At 36.4% G+C, this 23,226-nt stretch overlaps 1 protein-coding gene across 7 annotated transcripts in view; it reads left to right on the top strand.

Annotated features, from left to right (window-relative positions):
• Positions 1-23,226, top strand: part of LOC124356541 (reticulon-1-A) — a 163,161-nt gene that overhangs the window by 93,750 nt on the left and 46,185 nt on the right. For 4 of the 7 annotated variants that reach the window (XM_046807598.1, XM_046807597.1, XM_046807603.1 and 1 more), the window contains exon 2: positions 2,957-2,992. The exons of 2 other annotated variants lie outside the window; for them this stretch is intronic. In XM_046807598.1, coding sequence (XP_046663554.1) covers positions 2,957-2,992 — 36 coding nt within the window. Of the gene's footprint in view, positions 1-2,956; positions 2,993-12,555; positions 12,989-23,226 lie in introns of those variants that run through there. One more of the 7 variants, XM_046807602.1, reaches the window with a different exon arrangement.

The raw sequence follows: 23,226 nt of genomic DNA, 5'->3' as shown, positions 1-23,226 counted from the left end.
CAAGCGAAGTCTGTTATGCGCGACGTGTGTAGCGTACTTCCACTTTGTTTTTTTTTTTTTTTTCTTAAATCGGTTCTGTATTTAGTATAGAAATTATTTTTCATATTTTTATTTTTCTAAAGCTAAATAAATAATTCAATTAAGTTTTTTATTGGAAAAATTAAAATGTTCACTTTCCCCCCGTTGCCATTTGAGGACATTGTGTAATGACATCTTATCTATGTAAAACGTCACTAAATAAGCCAGTATCAAGGATAGGGAACAGCTGAAAACTAAGTTTAAGGACTGTTTAAAACTACATTTTATATGTACAGTAATGACAAAACAAACGTTTACGTCGGGCGAAATCATGGCTTTTACATGAACCAGAGGTATCTAGTACACAGTACTTAACTACAATTAAGAACATAAATTTAGGATTTCGTATGTATTACTTTTTCGGAACATTTATCTCGAATATTGTACGAGTTGTTGTGTAACATTTCCTGCGTAACTTCCATCGATTCATCCACTTTAATATATTAGTCTTGTAAAATTCTAAAATTATTTTTTCAAACTGTGGAAATTTTCTCAATGGCATAATTTCAATTACGTTAAGTTTTGCTTGTTATCAAATAGACGCCAATAAATCGTCACGGTAGTGTGCAGTTACTAACATTACTTACTTCTCGTACACGTGCCCTACCCTAAGCGTGGTGTCCACTATGTGACATAGTTATTACACATGAGATCATGACTCGGGCTTTGCGTAACCGCGAGGAGGCTCACTTGGGTAACTTGCACTTTACTTCCGGACAGTACCACTGGACACTGGTGAGCCACGTACACGTGCCCTACCCTAAGCGTGGTGTCCACTATGTGACATAGTTATTACACATGAGATCATGACTCGGGCTTTGCGTAACCGCGAGGAGGCTCACTTGGGTAACTTGCACTTTACTTCCGGACAGTACCACTGGACACTGGTGAGCCACGTACACGTGCCCTACCCTAAGCGTGGTGTCCGCTCCGCGATGTGACATAGTTATTACACATGACATCATGACTCGGGCTTTGCGTAACCGCGAGGAGGCTCACTTGGGTAACTTGCACTTTACTTCCGGACAGTACCACTAGACACTGGTGAGCCACGTACACGTGCCCTACCCTAAGCGTGGTGTCCGCTCCGCGATGTGACATAGTTATTACACATGACATCATGACTCGGGCTTTGCGTAACCGCGAGGAGGCTCACTTGGGTAACTTGCACTTTACTTCCGGACAGTACCACTGGACACTGGTGAGCCACGTACACGTGCCCTACCCTAAGCGTGGTGTCCGCTCCGCGATGTGACTCATGTTATTAAACTGTCTAAAGTTTCGTCCGTCTATCAGCCCGTCTCTGACATAACTAATAGAGAGCTCATAGAAACTTGGAGAATTGCCCTGGGTCAAGGAAGAACGCATTGATTCTGTGGTTAAAAGGTCAAAGTGTCGTCCGTCTATCTGCCCGTCTCCCTGCCTCTGCCATAACTCTTGATAGAGACCTCATAGAAACTTGGAGAATTGCCCTGGGTCAAGGAAGAACGCATTGATTCTGTGGTTAAAAGGTCAAAGTGTCGTCCGTCTATCTGCCCGTCTCCCTGCCTCTGCCATAACTCTTGATAGAGAGCTCATAGAAACTTGGAGAATTGCCCTGGGTCAAGGAAGAACGCATTGATTCTGTGGTTAAAAGGTCAAAGTGTCGTCCGTCTATCTGCCCGTCTCCCTGCCTCTGCCATAACTCTTGATAGAGAGCTCATAGAAACTTGGAGAATTGCCCTGGGTCAAGGAAGAACGCATTGATTCTTGGTTAAAAGGTCAAAGTGTCGTCCGTCTATCTGCCCGTCTCCCTGCCTCTGCCATAACTCTTGATAGAGAGCTCATAGAAACTTGAAGAATTGCCCTGGGTCAAGGAAGAACGCATTGATTCTGTGGTTAAAAGGTCAAAGTGTCGTCCGTCTATCTGCCCGTCTCCCTGCCTCTGCCATAACTCCTGATAGAGAGCTCATAGAAACTTGAAGAATTGCCCTGGGTCAAGGAAGAACGCATTGATTCTGTGGTTAAAAGGTCAAGTGTCGTCCGTCTATCTGCCCTTCTCCCTGCCTCTGCCATAACTCTCAGTAGAGACTTGAAACATTGGTCCATAGGTTCCAAGGAAGATCTCTATTGATTTCAGGGCCAAGAAGAAAAAGGTGGTTTGTTGTATTGGTTTATTTCAGCAATTATTGTGTTTTAAAATAAATACTGCAGTATATAGATAAATAATAGAAGAGGTGATAATTTAAATTAATTCCTCTTAAAGAATCAAATTTTAATAAGGAATATGATTTTAATATATAAGCATTAGAACTAATTCTACTATTTATATTTTTGTGATGTGGTGTGATCTTTCTAGGTTTTGTAGTATCTAGGCAGTTTGAAAAAGCCAATTTCGTTTTTGCGCGTGCACACACACACACACACACACACACACGCGCGCGCGCGCAGTGATGGCTGGGTGTACAACTGATGGTTGGTTGTTGATTCGTCCGGGTTTTTTATATCCTCACACTAAGCCCTTATTTATCTTTCCAATTAAAGGGTGTATAATATTAACTTATGTGTATGATAGTATGAAAATTTGAGTAATAAATAAGATTTTAAACTGTTTGAGGGATTGCATAAAATTACATATATACAATTAATAATAATTAATTAATTAATTAATTGAAAACATCTTCTTACTACTGCCTCCTATGTAGACTTGTTTGCTTAATTTCTTCTGTATACTGTAGCATTGCATTGGTTTTGGTTGGCCTGTGAAGTGGTTTTGTAGCATTTAAAAATTAATTTACTGTTCATTAGATTTCATTTTGTCTAAAGCAGAAAACCACTTCGCAGACCGGAGCTTTTCCTGTGTATATATTTCTCTAATGTTTGTAATGTAACTTTTCAGACGCGTGGTTTACCCCAGATCGACTACACCCGATAGGTAACTACACTGCCGCTGTAGTAGAAGCATGCGCTATAGTCGTAGATTCTGCTGTAGTTGTAGACTATAGAGCTTCTGCTGTGTATTGTACTAGTAACTGCATGCATGTACACAATAGATTAGTTCTACTAACACTGTTTCTGTAGTGTTTAGCAGATTTCAGCCGATCAGCATTACTTTCCTACAATAGTTAGTAGCTAGTTTAATGTGAGAGTACACACTGTGCATACTACTGAGTCCATAAGGCTTCTTACGGTTTGTCTTATGGAACATTACGAGACATAGGCTACATGGTTTTGGGTGTTCACATTTGATATCCAGACGTGTTTAAAAGTGACACACAGGTGGATTATATAAGCTAACTAATCTGAATGTGTGGTTGTAATTAACAACTACGTATTGGTGATGGATCAAAAAGTTCCATCGGTGGAACAACACAGTTAATAGTCATGTAACGACTTGACAACTGAGTCACCGCCGCCGCGAGTCACCGCACAGTCACATGCCTAGTATCTGCCTCTTATCTCGAGTGCCCTTTGGGTTGTTTGCCGTCTGATTAGGCGTACATGCCAGTTGCAGGTTACATGACAATTACAGGGCCGTACTCCCCTCTCTGCCCCCCCCTCGATAGTCGTTAGTGCAGGAATCTGTTTACTTATAAACATGATTGTCTAATTTTAAATACTATTTCAATAAGAAAACCACTTTTATTCATTTATTTTTGGCTGTGCTGGCTTACCCAATGTTTTCAACTCGTATAATAAAAATTGTCGGTTCGCGTTAAATTATTGAATCAAGAACGATTTCAAGTTTTAATTCTTCGGTTATTCTGTTAGGCCAACAAATGCCGTTTATCAATTTTGTAAGAGTATAATAATTTATATAATGTAAAGACGTTTCACACATCAGTATTTCTAAATATGAATATTTTACGCCGCAAATTAGATGAAAAATGTATAGAACGATAAATTATTTTAAATGATATCGATAGTTAAATATTGATATTTAAAGTTAAATCGTTTGTAAGTTATATACAAGAATTTATAAATATGAATTGTGTAAATGATCCTATTTAAACTGTATTTAAAAGCCGTGTAATAACATTGTGTGAAATATACGGCCACATCCCTCTAAAACTCTAGTTTTGGTGTGGCATGTTCTCATAAATAATGTATTGGCTGTGAGACAGCTTGTTTCCTTATCGATATCTCATTTCAACAGAGATCAAGTTCTATACCACAATGCCCTATTTAAAACTGTGAGATATTCTGTTAGACAATCTTTTATTTCACACAGTCTACACTACTACCTGAATTCTCTCATTTGGGCATAATCCACATTCCTCAAGAAACTCTTAATATTATAACAGTGACAATTATCCAGTACAATCATTTATTTGGATACTGTCTACACTACTACCTGAATTCTCTCATTTGGGCATAATCCACATTCATCAAGAAACTCTTAATTATAACAGTGACAATTATCCAGTACAATCATTTATTTGGATACTGTCTACAATCCTATCTGAATTCTTTCATTTGGAAACAACCACATTCCTCAAAAATCCTTCAAATATGATACTGGGCCAAATTCTCCAGGGCTATCACTTATTTACAGATAAGAACAATAAGAATCTTACAATATAAGGTCTTATCTTATATAATAAGACAAAATTCCATAACATTTACATATCAGCTACATTCCGTAACAAAACCTCTTATCTGGACTCATGCAACATTCCTTCTTAAGATTTGATAGTTGGGCTTGGGAAACATTCTCTACCAAAACCTTTTATTTGACACTTAGGATTTTCTTTTCTGAAACCCCTTAATTGATATATATATCACATTCCCTAACAATATCTGTTATTTAGGAATGTATTACTTTACTCATTGTTATCTGACGGCATACGGTCATGCAGCTCCTGAAGCTCGCCCAGTTATGGTACGCCGCCTGAGCCGAACGCACCATCCAAATTCCGCACCATCTGATCGTAGAAGATGATGTGAATGAATTATATCCAGAAGATTGTGTTGTTGGCTTATATTCTGTTCTCCTGAGACGGCTTTGTAGATAGGGCGACGTTTTTTACCAATCGGTTTTTGTGTTACCGACTACATCTGATTTGTTCACCGATGTACTAGTAATTCTATCACGTATGATCTGAAAGTCTAGTCCGGACCCGGCCTTCACATTACTTCAGTCTGAGCTTATATTATTATTTGTTCACCGACGTACTAGTAATTCTATCACGTATGATCTGAAAGTCTAGTCCGGACCCGGCCTTCACATTACTTCAGTCTGAGCTCATATTATTATTTGTTCACCGACGTACTAGTAATTCTATCACGTATGATCTGAAAGTCTAGTCCGGACCCGGCCTTCACATTACTTCAGTCTGAGCTCATATTATTATTTGTTCACCGATGTACTAGTAATTCTATCACCTATGATCGGAAAGTCTAGTCCGGACCCGGCCTTCACATTACTTCAGTCTGAGCTCATATTATTATTTGTTCACCGATGTACTAGTAATTCTATCACGTATGATCTGAAAGTCTAGTCCGGACCCGGCCTTCACATTACTTCAGTCTGAGCTCACATTATTATTTGTTCACCGATGTACTAGTAATTCTATCACGTATGATCTGAAAGTCTAGTCCGGACCCGGCCTTCACATTACTTCAGTCTGAGCTCATATTATTATTTGTTCACCGATGTACTAGTAATTCTATCACGTATGATCTGAAAGTCTAGTCCGGACCCGGCCTTCACATTACTTCAGTCTGAGCTCACATTATTATTTGTTCACCGATGTACTAGTAATTCTATCACGTATGATCTGAAAGTCTAGTCCGGACCCGGCCTTCACATTACTTCAGTCTGAGCTCATATTATTATTTGTTCACCGATGTACTAGTAATTCTATCACATATGATCGGAAAGTCTATTCCGGACCCGGCCTTCACATTACTTCAGTCTGAGCTCATATTATTATTTGTTCACCGATGTACTAGTAATTCTATCACGTATGATCTGAAAGTCTAGTCCGGACCCGGCCTTCACATGATTTCAGGTTGAGCTTGTATTATTATTTGTTAACTTGCGAAAATGTCAAAATTCGACCCAGGGAACCTTTTTACTGTTCAATTCTTCGTTTAGATCCTCCAATGTGCAACTTTCAAATTCAAATCTGGTCGAAATGACCTTACCATACTTAAGCAGACTTCTGAGAAAACTGTTGTAATCGTTCTGGGTTGTTAATCTTTAAGGATTGGCCGAAACTCGACCTTTAAAAACAAAACAAAACAAAACTCTAATTGGGGTCTCCGATAATTTCTGCTTGACGCCTCGGTCGGCCGTAATTGCGATAATTTGGCAGGGAAAGTTGGCAAGGGCAAGTTTACGGTGATCTTTTTGAGATTTGGTGACTCATAGTGAGTCACACTTAGACGTACGTACATCTGTTACCATTCCATCTTAGAAATCCAAAGTCTACAGAGTTATTTCAGTAGTGATATTTGTACGTGAATCATACAATACTGCATTCAACAAAATGTTTTCGAATTCTATTCATTACTGGGTAATTTCATTTGAGAATAATAAAATGTACATTTGTTGTGATGTGATGACAATTCAATATTGAAGATCCTACGCAGATAGTCTTATTATATTGATTTTTTGTCACAGTCTCTCTTCTTAATTAAATAGTTTCTAACATTAAACGAAAATGCTTTTCAACTGTAAAGAAATAATCAGCAAAGTGTACTTTTTTCCATCGCACTGTCTATTGGAATAGCTATCCACGTGTTTTATCGCGAAAACTGCTGTGTCCAGTCCTAGCGGCGCGCAATGGTCACCGTAAGTGGAGCAATGACACTTGAAATCTCTATTAAATCAGTTGTGTGACGGACATCGCCACTTCCGCCCAATCAGCTGATCAATCGCGCGACCGGCTGTTGACCTTTGGTAACGGTTAATTAGCAGAGGACATCGGAGTGTAACTTATAACCAACACCTAGATTAGTTCAGGGCTATAAATACAGGATGTCTATAACTTCTCCTGTGTAACCGATTTTAACGGGGTTTGCATAATACTCAAGTTTAGCTTAACAGTAAAAGTCCATTTCCACATCCCACTCGGTTATTTATAATCTGATCATAGTAAATGTACTAAACGTAAATTAGATTAGTACATTTATAGGCCTAGATTTTATATATATACTGCAAATGTTTTGTTTTAACATAAGGTTGTATGAAATTTAGCACGAATTATTTGAAAAAAGTAATCTTTGGAAATAGCGAAAATAAATTTTTGACTTTACCAGTGCTCTCTTGTGGAATACGAAACGTAAAACTGATTCCGGTTCAAAGAGATACGATAGCCTATAACAAATAGGAATTCCTGGAAGATGAAGTGTACAATCAGAATTTGCAGGTAACCTTCTGACTTGAAACTTTGCTCGTAAATGAGAGATTTACAGAAATTTACAAAACTATTCAATTTTCAATCTAGTTGTAATCATGTAAACTAATGTTAAATAATGTCTTGCCGATTAAAATGCTATCAGTTCAGATCTCTAAATTGAACATTAGAAGTTTCTGTCCTAGATTCGTGTCATATAGGCTATACTGTTGTCGAACCATATCCAAACTCAGAAACCCTCGTATTCTGGGTGAAGGTGTGTTTCTTGAGTAAATAATGACAAACAGAAGTGTATCACAACCAAAATAATGTTATTAACGGTACTTAGAGTTGGAATGGTATGTTTTAGAGACAGGGGTAAAGATAACTTCTAATTTTGCCTCGTAAATAAAGTAAATAAAAACTTAATACGTAGCTAAATTGACAAGTATTAGGCTACAATTATTTGTAAATCGCCTAGTACAAGTCGAGAACAGAAGAAAGAACACATTTTTCATGTTTACTATAAGGCTACTGTGAATATAAACGTTTTGCGTGATTGTCAGCAGTCTAAAGGAATGCCTCTTAGTCCTGGTACCAGTTAGCACAATTACTGGAAGCGTATAAATAAAGGTGGAACATTCTTATTTTTGGCAAATATACTTACTACATGTTTGGGAAATAGTTTGGAGTACATTTAATAGACTAGTACCAGTTAGCACAATTACTGGAAGCGTATAAATACAGGTGGAACATTCTTATTTTTGGCAAATATACTTACTACATGTTTGGGAAATAGTTTGGAGTACATTTCATAGACTAGTACCAGTTAGCACAATTACTGGAAGCGTATAAATACAGGTGGAACATTCTTATTTTTGGCAAATATACTTACTACATGTTTGGGAAATAGTTTGGAGTACATTTCATAGACTAGTACCAGTTAGTACAATTACTGGAAGCGTATAAATACAGGTGGAACATTCTTATTTTTGGCAAATATACTTACTACATGTTTGGGAAATAGTTTGGAGTACATTTCATAGACTAGTACCAGTTAGCACAATTACTGGAAGCGTATAATATTTGGCATATTCTAACAAATATTTGGCACATAATAATGATACATCAATGTGTTGGTATCTATGGTAGTACAATAAATTACTGTAGCAAAAAATATAGTAATCTTGATTTATTGCCTTTTGCGATAGTTTATTATGCGATAAACACATTATAGATAATAAATAATCAGTATAACGTCATCCAGTACTCGTACAGTTTGAGTGAGTGTAGCTCTTGGCTAAATCGTTATTTGGGTCGAGTTTGTGCTGTTGGTATTGTAATATCGAAGTGATAGTTAGGATAAACAAATACATCGTTATTGTTTATTATGTTGTGGTCAATACAATTAATTTCTAAATTATTACGTGTATTCCAGACCTTTGCCCGATCCTCCTGTGTAGTTTGCAGTATATCGAAGTGACGAGAGGGGTACAAGAACAGACCTATAAAGAAGAATTAATTTACAAATTATTACGTGTATTCCAGACCTTTGCCCGATCCCCCTGTGTAGTTTGCAGTAAATCGAAGTGACGAGAGGGGTACAAGAACAGACCTATAAAGAAGAATTAATTTACAAATTATTACGTGTATTCCAGACCTTTGCCCGATCCCCCTGTGTAGTTTGCAGTAAATCGAAGTGACGAGAGGGGTACAAGAACAGACCTATAAAGAAGAATTAATTTACAAATTATTACGTGTATTCCAGACCTTTGCCCGATCCCCCTGTGTAGTTTGCAGTAAATCGAAGTGACGAGAGGGGTACAAGAACAGACCTATAAAGAAGAATTAATTTACAAATTATTACGTGTATTCCAGACCTTTGCCCGATCCCCCTGTGTAGTTTGCAGTAAATCGAAGTGACGAGAGGGGTACAAGAACAGACCTATAAAGAAGAATTAATTTACAAATTATTACGTGTATTCCAGACCTTTGCCCGATCCCCCTGTGTAGTTTGCAGTAAATCGAAGTGACGAGAGGGGTACAAGAACAGACCTATAAAGAAGAATTAATTTACAAATTATTACGTGTATTCCAGACCTTTGCCCGATCCCCCTGTGTAGTTTGCAGTATATCGAAGTGACGAGAGGGGTACAAGAACAGACCTATAAAGAAGAATTAATTTACAAATTATTACGTGTATTCCAGACCTTTGCCCGATCCCCCTGTGTAGTTTGCAGTAAATCGAAGTGACGAGAGGGGTACAAGAACAGACCTATAAAGAAGAATTAATTTACAAATTATTACGTGTATTCCAGACCTTTGCCCGATCCCCCTGTGTAGTTTGCAGTATATCGAAGTGACGAGAGGGGTACAAGAACAGACCTATAAAGAAGAATTAATTTACAAATTATTACGTGTATTCCAGACCTTTGCCCGATCCCCCTGTGTAGTTTGCAGTAAATCGAAGTGACGAGAGGGGTACAAGAACAGACCTATAAAGAAGAATTAATTTACAAATTATTACGTGTATTCCAGACCTTTGCCCGATCCCCCTGTGTAGTTTGCAGTAAATCGAAGTGACGAGAGGGGTACAAGAACAGACCTATAAAGAAGAATTAATTTACAAATTATTACGTGTATTCCAGACCTTTGCCCGATCCCCCTGTGTAGTTTGCAGTAAATCGAAGTGACGAGAGGGGTACAAGAACAGACCTATAAAGAAGAATTAATTTACAAATTATTACGTGTATTCCAGACCTTTGCCCGATCCCCCTGTGTAGTTTGCAGTAAATCGAAGTGACGAGAGGGGTACAAGAACAGACCTATAAAGAAGAATTAATTTACAAATTATTACGTGTATTCCAGACCTTTGCCCGATCCCCCTGTGTAGTTTGCAGTAAATCGAAGTGACGAGAGGGGTACAAGAACAGACCTATAAAGAAGAATTAATTTACAAATTATTACGTGTATTCCAGACCTTTGCCCGATCCCCCTGTGTAGTTTGCAGTAAATCGAAGTGACGAGAGGGGTACAAGAACAGACCTATAAAGAAGAATTAATTTACAAATTATTACGTGTATTCCAGACCTTTGCCCGATCCCCCTGTGTAGTTTGCAGTATATCGAAGTGACGAGAGGGGTACAAGAACAGACCTATAAAGAAGAATTAATTTACAAATTATTACGTGTATTCCAGACCTTTGCCCGATCCCCCTGTGTAGTTTGCAGTAAATCGAAGTGACGAGAGGGGTACAAGAACAGACCTATAAAGAAGAATTAATTTACAAATTATTACGTGTATTCCAGACCTTTGCCCGATCCCCCTGTGTAGTTTGCAGTAAATCGAAGTGACGAGAGGGGTACAAGAACAGACCTATAAAGAAGAATTAATTTACAAATTATTACGTGTATTCCAGACCTTTGCCCGATCCCCCTGTGTAGTTTGCAGTAAATCGAAGTGACGAGAGGGGTACAAGAACAGACCTATAAAGAAGAATTAATTTACAAATTATTACGTGTATTCCAGACCTTTGCCCGATCCCCCTGTGTAGTTTGCAGTAAATCGAAGTGACGAGAGGGGTACAAGAACAGACCTATAAAGAAGAATTAATTTACAAATTATTACGTGTATTCCAGACCTTTGCCCGATCCCCCTGTGTAGTTTGCAGTATATCGAAGTGACGAGAGGGGTACAAGAACAGACCTATAAAGAAGAATTAATTTACAAATAAACATACAAACCAGCCTAAAGCAGGTTATAGCTATTTGTATACAGTAGTTATATTGTAATAGTTTGATTTCAGTAACAACATTATATAAAGGAACATTCCATTTAGAACTAAGTAATACTTTGGGTGGGTCTATGTATGCAGAGATATTTAGGTAAGCAGGGATTAACCTGATGTAAGACTTGTTCGTAGCGCCTTCATTGTTTTGCTGACATACAAGACACTTACCGCATGCAAACTTGCCGCTTCTATTGTTTACGGCGTCATTAGATTCTGCCGTAGCGTTGTGTCGCAATAATTTTTACTTTTCAGAAAGATAATAATTTTCTGTTCCCCATTTTCTTGAAACTTTAAAATATCGAAATACCGTACAACTTGAACACTTGTTTATACGGTTTAAAATTAGAATGCAATTAAATTAATTCAATTATTCCTATTGCTGATTTATAATAAATATGTTTCCGAGACAAGTTATTGGATATCTTTAATTTCTAAATGTTTAAAGGGAGAGAACACAAGTGAACATTGTGTAATCGGCGTTCAGAACGTTTCTTTGGTTAATGTTAACTCTACCGTATACGACCCCGATTTCAAACACAACCTATGTAAAATGTTGATACACGTGTTATGTTTTGATAGAAACGAAAAAAAGTGTATTTGTGGTTTTGTCGTTTGAATATAAGGAGAGGTAGGCTGTCACGTCAGCGTTCTTCCCGTACTTTGACGGTCATTCTTCGCATATTTGGACAACTAAAAAACTGAAAGTAAAAGAAAAAAGGTTATTTCTAATTTGTCTGCAATACACTGTAAAAGAGTCTTTGTAATCAGAGTGGTAGTAGATAAATGTTTACTGTACCTTCCAAGTACAGTATCTGTGTAGGTGTGCCGTTATAAGTAGAGTTCATTAACAGAATGAGACACTTAAACTCTAATTGGCTCTTGTAAGATTTGTTGAGTTTTCTTCGTAGGGTTTCTTTTCTCATTTGTAAATATATAACATTTATTTTTGTGTGAAGAGAACAATGTCCTACATATGCAGTACATTAACGTAGCTTATTTAGAGTTTTTATGGCGTAATTAATTGAGATTTTATAACCGACGAATGTGTGTAACAGTGTCTATTGTACTGTTTCTACATCATCAGATCAGCGCGTTATCCTTAAAGCTCTCATGCTCTGTTTGAACAGTGTTAATGAAAAACGGGGGTGTCCAAAGTGGCTCGTTCATGACGATGAGTGACTGTCCTTGAATAATAATTAGGGGCTGCGGCGGCGGTACACCAGATTTGTAGAGTGAGGACTGAGGAGTATTACGGGGGGGGGGGTGGCGGGACGGGAGAGTGCTCTCCAGCCGATCGGTGGCGCCCCTGGCGGCGCGTGCGCCAACCCTCAGCTGGTCTGTCGTCCGTAATTCTATTGATCGATCCGGACAAGTGGACTCGCCCGGCGAGGGGTGTCCTTTGACTCACAGCTAGCTCACCGTTTAAATTTAGCTGCCGGCAGAGAAATTGTTGGCGGGAATCTTGCCAACCTGAAATGACCGGGCTGGCGGACGAGAACGGGTCTTCGTCTTGTAGGGTGCCACTAGTCGGGGTGTGAAGTGACGGTCCGTGGGGTGAGAGGGTGTGACGAAACAGGAAAGTGGAGTTGGACGTGTTTCCTCGTGGAAGAACTGTGACTGTTCGGTTTTTTGTGCTCGCCAGGGACCATTGCTATCGCTCAGAGCGGACTTGTACCAGATCCACCCTCGCAGAACTAGTGGTGGGGGTGTAAACAGGTGGTCTCAAACCCTCACATTCCGAAACGTTTCTCTCGATCTTTAGATATATTCAACATGAGTGCTATCCGCAGAGAAGATTGTAAGTTTTGTTTTCGCTGTAGTAGATATAGACTTAGTGCTTTGAGGATCATTGTGCTGCTTATTCCAGTTAGAATTAGTTAGCATGGATTATTCTTTTCTGCTCAATTTTAAAGCAGTATTAGCCATGTGTGTCAATTCAATATATTGAGCTAATTATGATATTTTATAAGGGGTTGATTTAAACTGTACGCTTTAAGAGGCAAGAGTTAAAGAATGTAGGTGACTCAACCTCTAAAGATAATCATTTCAAGCAGTAGAACTCATTGAAGATAACACAAGCTTCTCAGAGAGAGAAATAAAATGCTATAACCTCAATATTCAAACCTCTCTGCCTTCTTCACCTGACCAGATTATGATCTAATTTTCAAAATTAATTAGAAGAATCCTATAACTAGTTTAATAGTGTACACTATATTAAAACATTTTCCATGAAGTTTTTATGGTATTATTATTATTTAAGAAGACAAAGGTATACAAGTGAGTGCTGTGTGCACTTATTTTAAATTTGTTATTTAACCCTTTTGCTGCTGTCGAATTGCTTACACTGTTCTAATACCGCCAAGCCTTTCACCTGAAGCGTGACTAAAAATCTGTTATGGTTAGACATTTTGCAAGTTCTTACATAAATATTCATGCTTAATTGTTATTTATGGTTGTCAAAAGCCTAGATATTGCTAAGTGTTTATACATTGTTTTAGTTAGTATTAGATAATAGTAGAAACAGTAGTAAAATGTTCTACTAAGTTAACATCAAAGTTAAGTATTCTGCCTATTTCTGGCATTGTTTAGTTTTACTTTCTTCCAGCACAGAATATTGAAAATACAACCTGGTGTTTCCATTACATTTTATACACAGTATAAACAAATTTATGAACCATTTAAAACATAACATGGACGTAGCATTTTAGTGGATGTGAAGTCCAAAGATTAGCAGTACAGGAGTGAAGAGAGAGTGCACCCACTTTTCTGCATTTTGTACACATACTCGTACATGTGAACTTATGTGATATCTATAAAAGAATTATCTATGTTGATAGCTCACAGTGCTCACTGTATGTTCTATAATTGTTCAAATCTCAATAGAACTATGTACATTTCTGACGTCCAGTTTTACAGATACTGGCAGTTTATGAACAGTTTTTAAAGTCAGGAGAACCAAAAGTTGGCTGTAAAAAGATGGTACTTTAATGAACTGATAAGAACAAGATAATACTTTCATAGATCAAACTAGTTTTATATCCTCACATAATCAGAACTAATGTGATGTGGTTATTAAGAAAAGGGTATCACAAACTTTTGAACTGATAAGAACAAGATAATACTTTCATAGCTCAAACTAGTTTTATATCCTCACATAATCAGAACTAATGTGATGTGGTTATTAAGAAAAGGGTATCACAAACTTTAAATTTTAAATATGTAAAATAATTATTTTTATAGCTCACATTGCTAGCATTAATTTTAACAAATATGAATTACCTAAAATATAACACATTTTTAACATTTTTATTGGAGGTTTTTGGCATGAATACAAGGTGAGATAAATAATAGAATTAGTCTGGAAAATCCTTCTCTTTGAAGTTTTTTTACAAAAGCAATTATTAAACCACATTAACATAGCCACCTTCTCCGTCTCTACACTATTGCACTGAGGTTTTCAAGTGTTTAAAGCAGCCTCGACACACACATGTGCCAGCCTCGACAGATAGTTTTCCATTTTTGTCGTGATATCTTCTGGAAAATGATAGTATATCCTCTCTAATACAATTTTCACATTAGGAAATAAGGAGTAAACTTGCAAAGCAAAGTGGATCTTAAAGCACTGCAATGCCCTGTTCACTAAAAATTGTTTCACAGAAAATATTTTTGTGTGTCTGCACTGTCCTAGTGGAGAGTTTCTGTTTACTGTTCCACAGATCTTGTCTCTTCTTCATCAGTTCTCCTCTCAGTAGTGGAGAGTTTCTGTTTACTGTTCCACAGATCTTGTCTCTTCTTCATCAGTTCTCCTCTCAGTAGTGGAGAGTTTCTGTTTACTGTTCCACAGATCTTGTCTCTTCTTCATCAGTTCTCCTCTCAGTAGTGGAGAGTTTCTGTTTACTGTTCCACAGATCTTGTCTCTTCTTCATCAGTTCTCCTCTCAGTAGTGGAGAGTTTCTGTTTACTGTTCCACAGATCTTGTCTCTTCTTCATCAGTTCTCCTCTCAGTAGTGGAGAGTTTCTGTTTACTGTTCCACAGATCTTGTCTCTTCTTCATCAGTTCTCCTCTCAGTAGTGGAGAGTTTCTGTTTACTGTTCCACAGATCTTGTCTCTTCTTCATCAGTTCTCCTCTCAGTAGTGGAGAGTTTCTGTTTACTGTTCCACAGATCTTGTCTCTTCTTCATCAGTTCTCCTCTCAGTAGTGGAGAGTTTCTGTTTACTGTTCCACAGATCTTGTCTCTTCTTCATCAGTTCTCCTCTCAGTAGTGGAGAGTTTCTGTTTACTGTTCCACAGATCTTGTCTCTTCTTCATCAGTTCTCCTCTCAGTAGTGGAGAGTTTTTGTTTACTGTTCCACAGATCTTGTCTCTTCTTCATCAGTTCTCCTCTCAGTAGTGGAGAGTTTCTGTTTACTGTTCCTCAGATCTTGTCTCTTCTTCATCAGTTCTCCTCTCAGTAGTGGAGAGTTTCTGTTTACTGTTCCACAGATCTTGTCTCTTCTTCATCAGTTCTCCTCTCAGTAGTGGAGAGTTTCTGTTTACTGTTCCACAGATCTTGTCTCTTCTTCATCAGTTCTCCTCTCAGTTTGGTAGGACTTTGATTAACCATTAACTATGAGTTATCTACTAAATTATGTCATCATTTATGTAGCAAAATTAACTTGCCTGATCCAGTTAAAAATATTTGGAACTGTTTAAAGTTACTATGAAATACAGAGAAATGCATTGCAGTTTCTTAATTTATCATGCTGGCATTGAATAGTTGATAACATACTAATTGTTGTACATTTTTCCCAGTATTTGAACCCAGGGATACAAGTATACACTTATCACAACAAGTATATCACATTTTTAAAATCAGTTTACAGCATTAAAAATATTGTTTTCTAACGATACTGTAAGATCATCACAAATATCTTCTATACATGAAATTTATGATGGTCATGTAATTAACAAACTAAATTTTAATTTATTTCCCATAATTTTCACTCAACTAATTAGTTTGTGGTCAAAGTTTAAACTGCGTTACAGTATCTATACTTCTGATACAAGAGTAGTATCCAATGAACTGCCAATGGCCATGCTTGATGCTATGACATTGGTGAGTACTGGAGATTTTTTAGGTCATTAGTTAGATTTTATTTTGAAATGTCAGACATTCATAAAAGACTAAGTATAACCAATATGTTAATGATTTCTATTGAAGGTACTGATAGAAAGGGCTCCATTTCAATGAGATTCAAACATTAGTTTTTACAAAACAAAAAAGGCTACAGAGTTAATTATATTGGTAGGGTCTAATTAGTTTTTTAATGTAAACTGATGTTAAAAGTAATTTGTTTTCAGAAATAAAAAATAACCATACTATTTTATTTTATTTTATATTGAGAAGAAACTAGTTTTTTGTACATTTTTACAATAAATTTAACATTTTATTTTCTAACTATACTGTTTTTAATCAAACCTCTTCACAAAAATCTTATAATTATTGAAGTTTTAAATATTTTAAAAACTGTATATTTATTATTGTAAATATTGGTTCTGGAGGCTAAAGTAGGTAATAAAGAACTTCAGACATTTTATTTAAGTATTATTGAAGTCTTCGTGAAACACCAAAAAAAAGCAAAAGAAAATGTTATTCAATTTGGCAAATACCAACATTTTTAGGTGAGTTTTTGCTGAAGGAGAAAATGAATAATACCAAAAACAGTTGTATAATCGATTTGACCTTTTTGTACAATATTAGTAAAATCTGACTGTACACTGGGTATATTATGTAGGAAATTTTATTGGATACTAAAAGATTACTTGTTGAAAGATAAATATTTTTTATCCATGTCATAGGTTACATTCATTTCGACAGACGAAAGGTTACATTGATACTAAAGGCCAATAGATATGCTGTTATATTTCAGCATTTGATCCGACCATGACCATGATATTTTAGGTTTATCATTCGTTTACCTCCACTTTACATTCTGTACAATTTTTTTATAACATACAAGTATCAGTATTTTCAAAATAAATAATTTTATGTACTGGTAATGCCTAAACATTTAAATTATTGTGTTATCAATAACTTATTTTTCAGTTTTGGGTACCTGGTGACTGCCAAATTAAATTCTTTCAAGGGTATTACCATGTTTGTTTGGTATAAATGTTTTAGTATGATTATAATTTTTGTTCAATTTCATATCTCATTCAAAATCTGGTTTGTATTCCTACTTTTTAAATGTTTGGACTAAGAATTCAAGTCTAAGTTTATAGAGGAAAATGCTGTAATATTCAATAAAATTCTTTAAACATGAATCCATCCACATATTTCAAGCTTAAAAGCTATGGAATTCAATAGTTTTAGTAATATGGTACATTTACTCAATCATGGTGGCGTTAGCAGTATTATAGTGAGAGAGACATGCTAACATAGTCAGGATGATGTATCTAAAGGGATACTTGCTAAGGGTTAAACTTATCATTTCTCCTAACACTTTCTCTTTTATAAAATAATTCTTGAAATAGTATTTAGAGTTTTTTATCTATTTAAAAATATATGATGTATGACATTGTTAAAATGCAAGTAATCTTTCATACAAAAAATAGTTCAGGCCATTTTAAACAGTAAGGATTAAATTAATTTTAAAACTAACAATAGGCCTGCCTACCTGCTGTAACTCATGTAGGTAATATTAACAATAAAACAGGACAATGAAGTAAGATTTCCATGATTTATGTGGCCTAATGAATAGGCTATAATTTTTTGTGGAGTATTTATTTGTTTTTAGGTTATTACGTTTGCTATACAAGACTATTGTTACCTTATAGCTCTGTAACCCCAAATGTAATTTACATTAATAATTAAACTAAGTTATTATGTATCAAAAATACTTGTAATAAATTACATGTTATTTGCATTTTTCAAACGGCATAGGTCAAAACAAATAGAGAGTCCTACTACAGTCCATAGTTGGGCTATCATAGACTACGTATTTCCAAATTGGGTAACCTATCATATAGACCATAAAATATTCAATTCTGAAAAAAGAGTATTTTATACATAATATAAAAAAAAAATATAACATAACCTATTTTGAGTATAGAATATATGACTAATGAGATTAGTCCAATATTTTACCCCTTTGTAACTTATACCCTCACCAAAGTTGTTTAATAAAACCATACGGTCAGTAATTTTTTAAATAATATTTATCCCACGTAACATCTAATAAATACTCTTAGTTATATTAACGATCTTATTGGTTTCTATTTCTCACTGGACGAAGAACCAATTCAAGGTTGACCTTGTCAAGGTCTTTTTGTCGGCGTATTTGTACCTGCAGTGTTGCCAGCCGCGGCATATCAGTGTTGCCAACAATGCAGTTCGTTATGATGTTAGGGGTCAGCTGATAGTGATAAGGTGCAATTGTTTGTTTGTTTTGTCTGTAGACTATTACACGGGCATTATTTTACAAATGCAACTGAGCTTTGTTTTATTGAACTAGAAAATGAAACTTGCTTCGACTGAAATTGAAACAAACAAATTTATTTAATGGTATTAGATACATCGTACTTTGCCAGTTGGTATTTGTAGCAAATTGTTGGTATTGTTTTATGGATAAAAGGGGAAATCTATATTATTAAAAACTAAAAGTTAAATAGACATCGGAAAACTTAAATGTGTGCTATTTGACTTATGTGACCGTTATTGTTAAAATCGTGCTAGTTTTTCTGTTTTATACCTTGTTAGAACAATGTTAACACAATTACATTGTTTAAATAGCCAGAACGTATATTGTATGAAACATATCCAGATCAAATCTTTTTAAAAGTAATATTTCTAATCAGTTAGTAGTTACATATTCCCCAAATTAGTAGTGTCTTTCCAGTGGTATGCCATATGTTTAAGCATTGGAAATAATTCTCATATTTCGTAATAATATTTCACTGTAATTTGTTGACACTACGTATTCGTTTTTGAAAATCAACTTGCAATGATGTAAGGGATTCACAGTGTTGATGCAATGTCTTATGTGAATAACAAAAAACTGGAATAAGAGTTGTTCTGTAAAACCGGATTTTCAGCTAAAAGCGTGTTCGAAATGGAGAGCTAAAACCGGTTAACTATTTAGCCCGGTTTACTATGCCAAGCTTGATCGTGTCAAGTCTTCCTCCGTCACTTAGGAGGTAGTATCACTAGCAATTAGTGCTAGTAATATTAGTAGATGTAAGGGATCCATAGTGTTGATGCAATGTCTTATGTGAATAACAAAAAACTGGAATAAGAGTTGTTCTGTAAAACCGGATTTTCAGCTAAAAGCGTGTTCGAAATGGAGAGCTAAAACCGGTTAACTATTTAGCCCGGTTTACTATGCCAAGCTTGATCGTGTCAAGTCTTCCTCCGTCACTTAGGAGGTAGTATCACTAGCAATTAGTGCTAGTAATATTAGTAGATACATAAGTAGTCATATATCGTGCAGTTAACTATTTAGCCCGGTTTACTATGCCAAGCTTGATCGTGTCAAGTCTTCCTCCGTCACTTAGGAGGTAGTATCACTAGCAATTAGTGCTAGTAATATTAGTAGATACATAAGTAGTCATATATCGTGCAGTTAACTATTTAGCCCGGTTTACTATGCCAAGCTTGATCGTGTCAAGTCTTCCTCCGTCACTTAGGAGGTAGTATCACTAGCAATTAGTGCTAGTAATATTAGTAGATACATAAGTAGTCATATATCGTGCAGTTAACTATTTAGCCCGGTTTACTATGCCAAGCTTGATCGTGTCAAGTCTTCCTCCGTCACTTAGGAGGTAGTATCACTAGCAATTAGTGCTAGTAATATTAGTATATACATAAGTAGTCATATATCGTGCAGTTAACTATTTAGCCCGGTTTACTATGCCAAGCTTGATCGTGTCAAGTCTTCCTCCGTCACTTAGGAGGTAGTATCACTAGCAATTAGTGCTAGTAATATTAGTAGATACATAAGTAGTCATATATCGTGCAGTTAACTATTTAGCCCGGTTTACTATGCCAAGCTTTATCGTGTCAAGTCTTCCTCCGTCACTTAGGAGGTAGTATCACTAGCAATTAGTGCTAGTAATATTAGTAGATACATAAGTAGTCATATATCGTGCAGTTAACTATTTAGCCCGGTTTACTATGCCAAGCTTTATCGTGTCAAGTCTTCCTCCGTCACTTAGGAGGTAGTATCACTAGCAATTAGTGCTAGTAATATTAGTAGATACATAAGTAGTCATATATCGTGCAGTTAACTATTTAGCCCGGTTTACTATGCCAAGCTTTATCGTGTCAAGTCTTCCTCCGTCACTTAGGAGGTAGTATCACTAGCAATTAGTGCTAGTAATATTAGTAGATACATAAGTAGTCATATATCGTGCAGTTAACTATTTAGCCCGGTTTACTATGCCAAGCTTTATCGTGTCAAGTCTTCCTCCGTCCCTTAGTAGTTATAAATCGTGCAGTTAACTATTTAGCCCGGTTTACTATGCCAAACTTTATCGTGTCAAGTCTTCCTCCGTCACTTAGGAGGTAGTATCACTAGCAATTAGTGCTAGTAATATTAGTAGATACATAAGTAGTCATATATCGTGCAGTTAACTATTTAGCCCGGTTTACTATGCCAAGCTTTATCGTGTCAAGTCTTCCTCCGTCACTTAGGAGGTAGTATCACTAGCAATTAGTGCTAGTAATATTAGTAGATACATAAGTAGTCATATATCGTGCAGTTAACTATTTAGCCCGGTTTACTATGCCAAGCTTTATCGTGTCAAGTCTTCCTCCGTCACTTAGGAGGTAGTATCACTAGCAATTAGTGCTAGTAATATTAGTAGATACATAAGTAGTCATATATCGTGCAGTTAACTATTTAGCCCGGTTTACTATGCCAAGCTTTATCGTGTCAAGTCTTCCTCCGTCACTTAGGAGGTAGTATCACTAGCAATTAGTGCTAGTAATATTAGTAGATACATAAGTAGTCATATATCGTGCAGTTAACTATTTAGCCCGGTTTACTATGCCAAGCTTTATCGTGTCAAGTCTTCCTCCGTCACTTAGGAGGTAGTATCACTAGCAATTAGTGCTAGTAATATTAGTAGATACATAAGTAGTCATATATCGTGCAGTTAACTATTTAGCCCGGTTTACTATGCCAAGCTTTATCGTGTCAAGTCTTCCTCCGTCACTTAGGAGGTAGTATCACTAGCAATTAGTGCTAGTAATATTAGTAGATACATAAGTAGTCATATATCGTGCAGTTAACTATTTAGCCCGGTTTACTATGCCAAGCTTTATCGTGTCAAGTCTTCCTCCGTCACTTAGGAGGTAGTATCACTAGCAATTAGTGCTAGTAATATTAGTAGATACATAAGTAGTCATATATCGTGCAGTTAACTATTTAGCCCGGTTTACTATGCCAAGCTTTATCGTGTCAAGTCTTCCTCCGTCACTTAGGAGGTAGTATCACTAGCAATTAGTGCTAGTAATATTAGTAGATACATAAGTAGTCATATATCGTGCAGTTAACTATTTAGCCCGGTTTACTATGCCAAGCTTTATCGTGTCAAGTCTTCCTCCGTCACTTAGGAGGTAGTATCACTAGCAATTAGTGCTAGTAATATTAGTAGATACATAAGTAGTCATATATCGTGCAGTTAACTATTTAGCCCGGTTTACTATGCCAAGCTTTATCGTGTCAAGTCTTCCTCCGTCCCTTAGTAGTTATAAATCGTGCAGTTAACTATTTAGCCCGGTTTACTATGCCAAACTTTATCGTGTCAAGTCTTCCTCCGTCACTTAGGAGGTAGTATCACTAGCAATTAGTGCTAGTAATATTAGTAGATACATAAGTAGTCATATATCGTGCAGTTAACTATTTAGCCCGGTTTACTATGCCAAGCTTTATCGTGTCAAGTCTTCCTCCGTCACTTAGGAGGTAGTATCACTAGCAATTAGTGCTAGTAATATTAGTAGATACATAAGTAGTCATATATCGTGCAGTTAACTATTTAGCCCGGTTTACTATGCCAAGCTTTATCGTGTCAAGTCTTCCTCCGTCACTTAGGAGGTAGTATCACTAGCAATTAGTGCTAGTAATATTAGTAGATACATAAGTAGTCATATATCGTGCAGTTAACTATTTAGCCCGGTTTACTATGCCAAGCTTTATCGTGTCAAGTCTTCCTCCGTCACTTAGGAGGTAGTATCACTAGCAATTAGTGCTAGTAATATTAGTAGATACATAAGTAGTCATATATCGTGCAGTTAACTATTTAGCCCGGTTTACTATGCCAAGCTTTATCGTGTCAAGTCTTCCTCCGTCACTTAGGAGGTAGTATCACTAGCAATTAGTGCTAGTAATATTAGTAGATACATAAGTAGTTATATATCGTGCACTTAACTATTTAGCCCGGTTTACTATGCCAAGCTTTATCGTGTCAAGTCTTCCTCCGTCACTTAGGAGGTAGTATCACTAGCAATTAGTGCTAGTAATATTAGTAGATACATAAGTAGTCATATATCGTGCAGTTAACTATTTAGCCCGGTTTACTATGCCAAGCTTTATCGTGTCAAGTCTTCCTCCGTCCCTTAGTAGTTATAAATCGTGCAGTTAACTATTTAGCCCGGTTTACTATGCCAAACTTTATCGTGTCAAGTCTTCCTCCGTCACTTAGGAGGTAGTATCACTAGCAATTAGTGCTAGTAATATTAGTAGATACATAAGTAGTCATATATCGTGCAGTTAACTATTTAGCCCGGTTTACTATGCCAAGCTTTATCGTGTCAAGTCTTCCTCCGTCACTTAGGAGGTAGTATCACTAGCAATTAGTGCTAGTAATATTAGTAGATACATAAGTAGTCATATATCGTGCAGTTAACTATTTAGCCCGGTTTACTATGCCAAGCTTTATCTTGTCAAGTCTTCCTCCGTCACTTAGGAGGTAGTATCACTAGCAATTAGTGCTAGTAATATTAGTAGATACATAAGTAGTCATATATCGTGCAGTTAACTATTTAGCCCGGTTT

Source organism: Homalodisca vitripennis, chromosome 3 (assembly GCF_021130785.1).
Source record: "Homalodisca vitripennis isolate AUS2020 chromosome 3, UT_GWSS_2.1, whole genome shotgun sequence".
Lineage (NCBI taxonomy): Eukaryota > Metazoa > Arthropoda > Insecta > Hemiptera > Cicadellidae > Homalodisca > Homalodisca vitripennis.
This window is presented reverse-complemented; position numbering and strand designations above follow the sequence as displayed.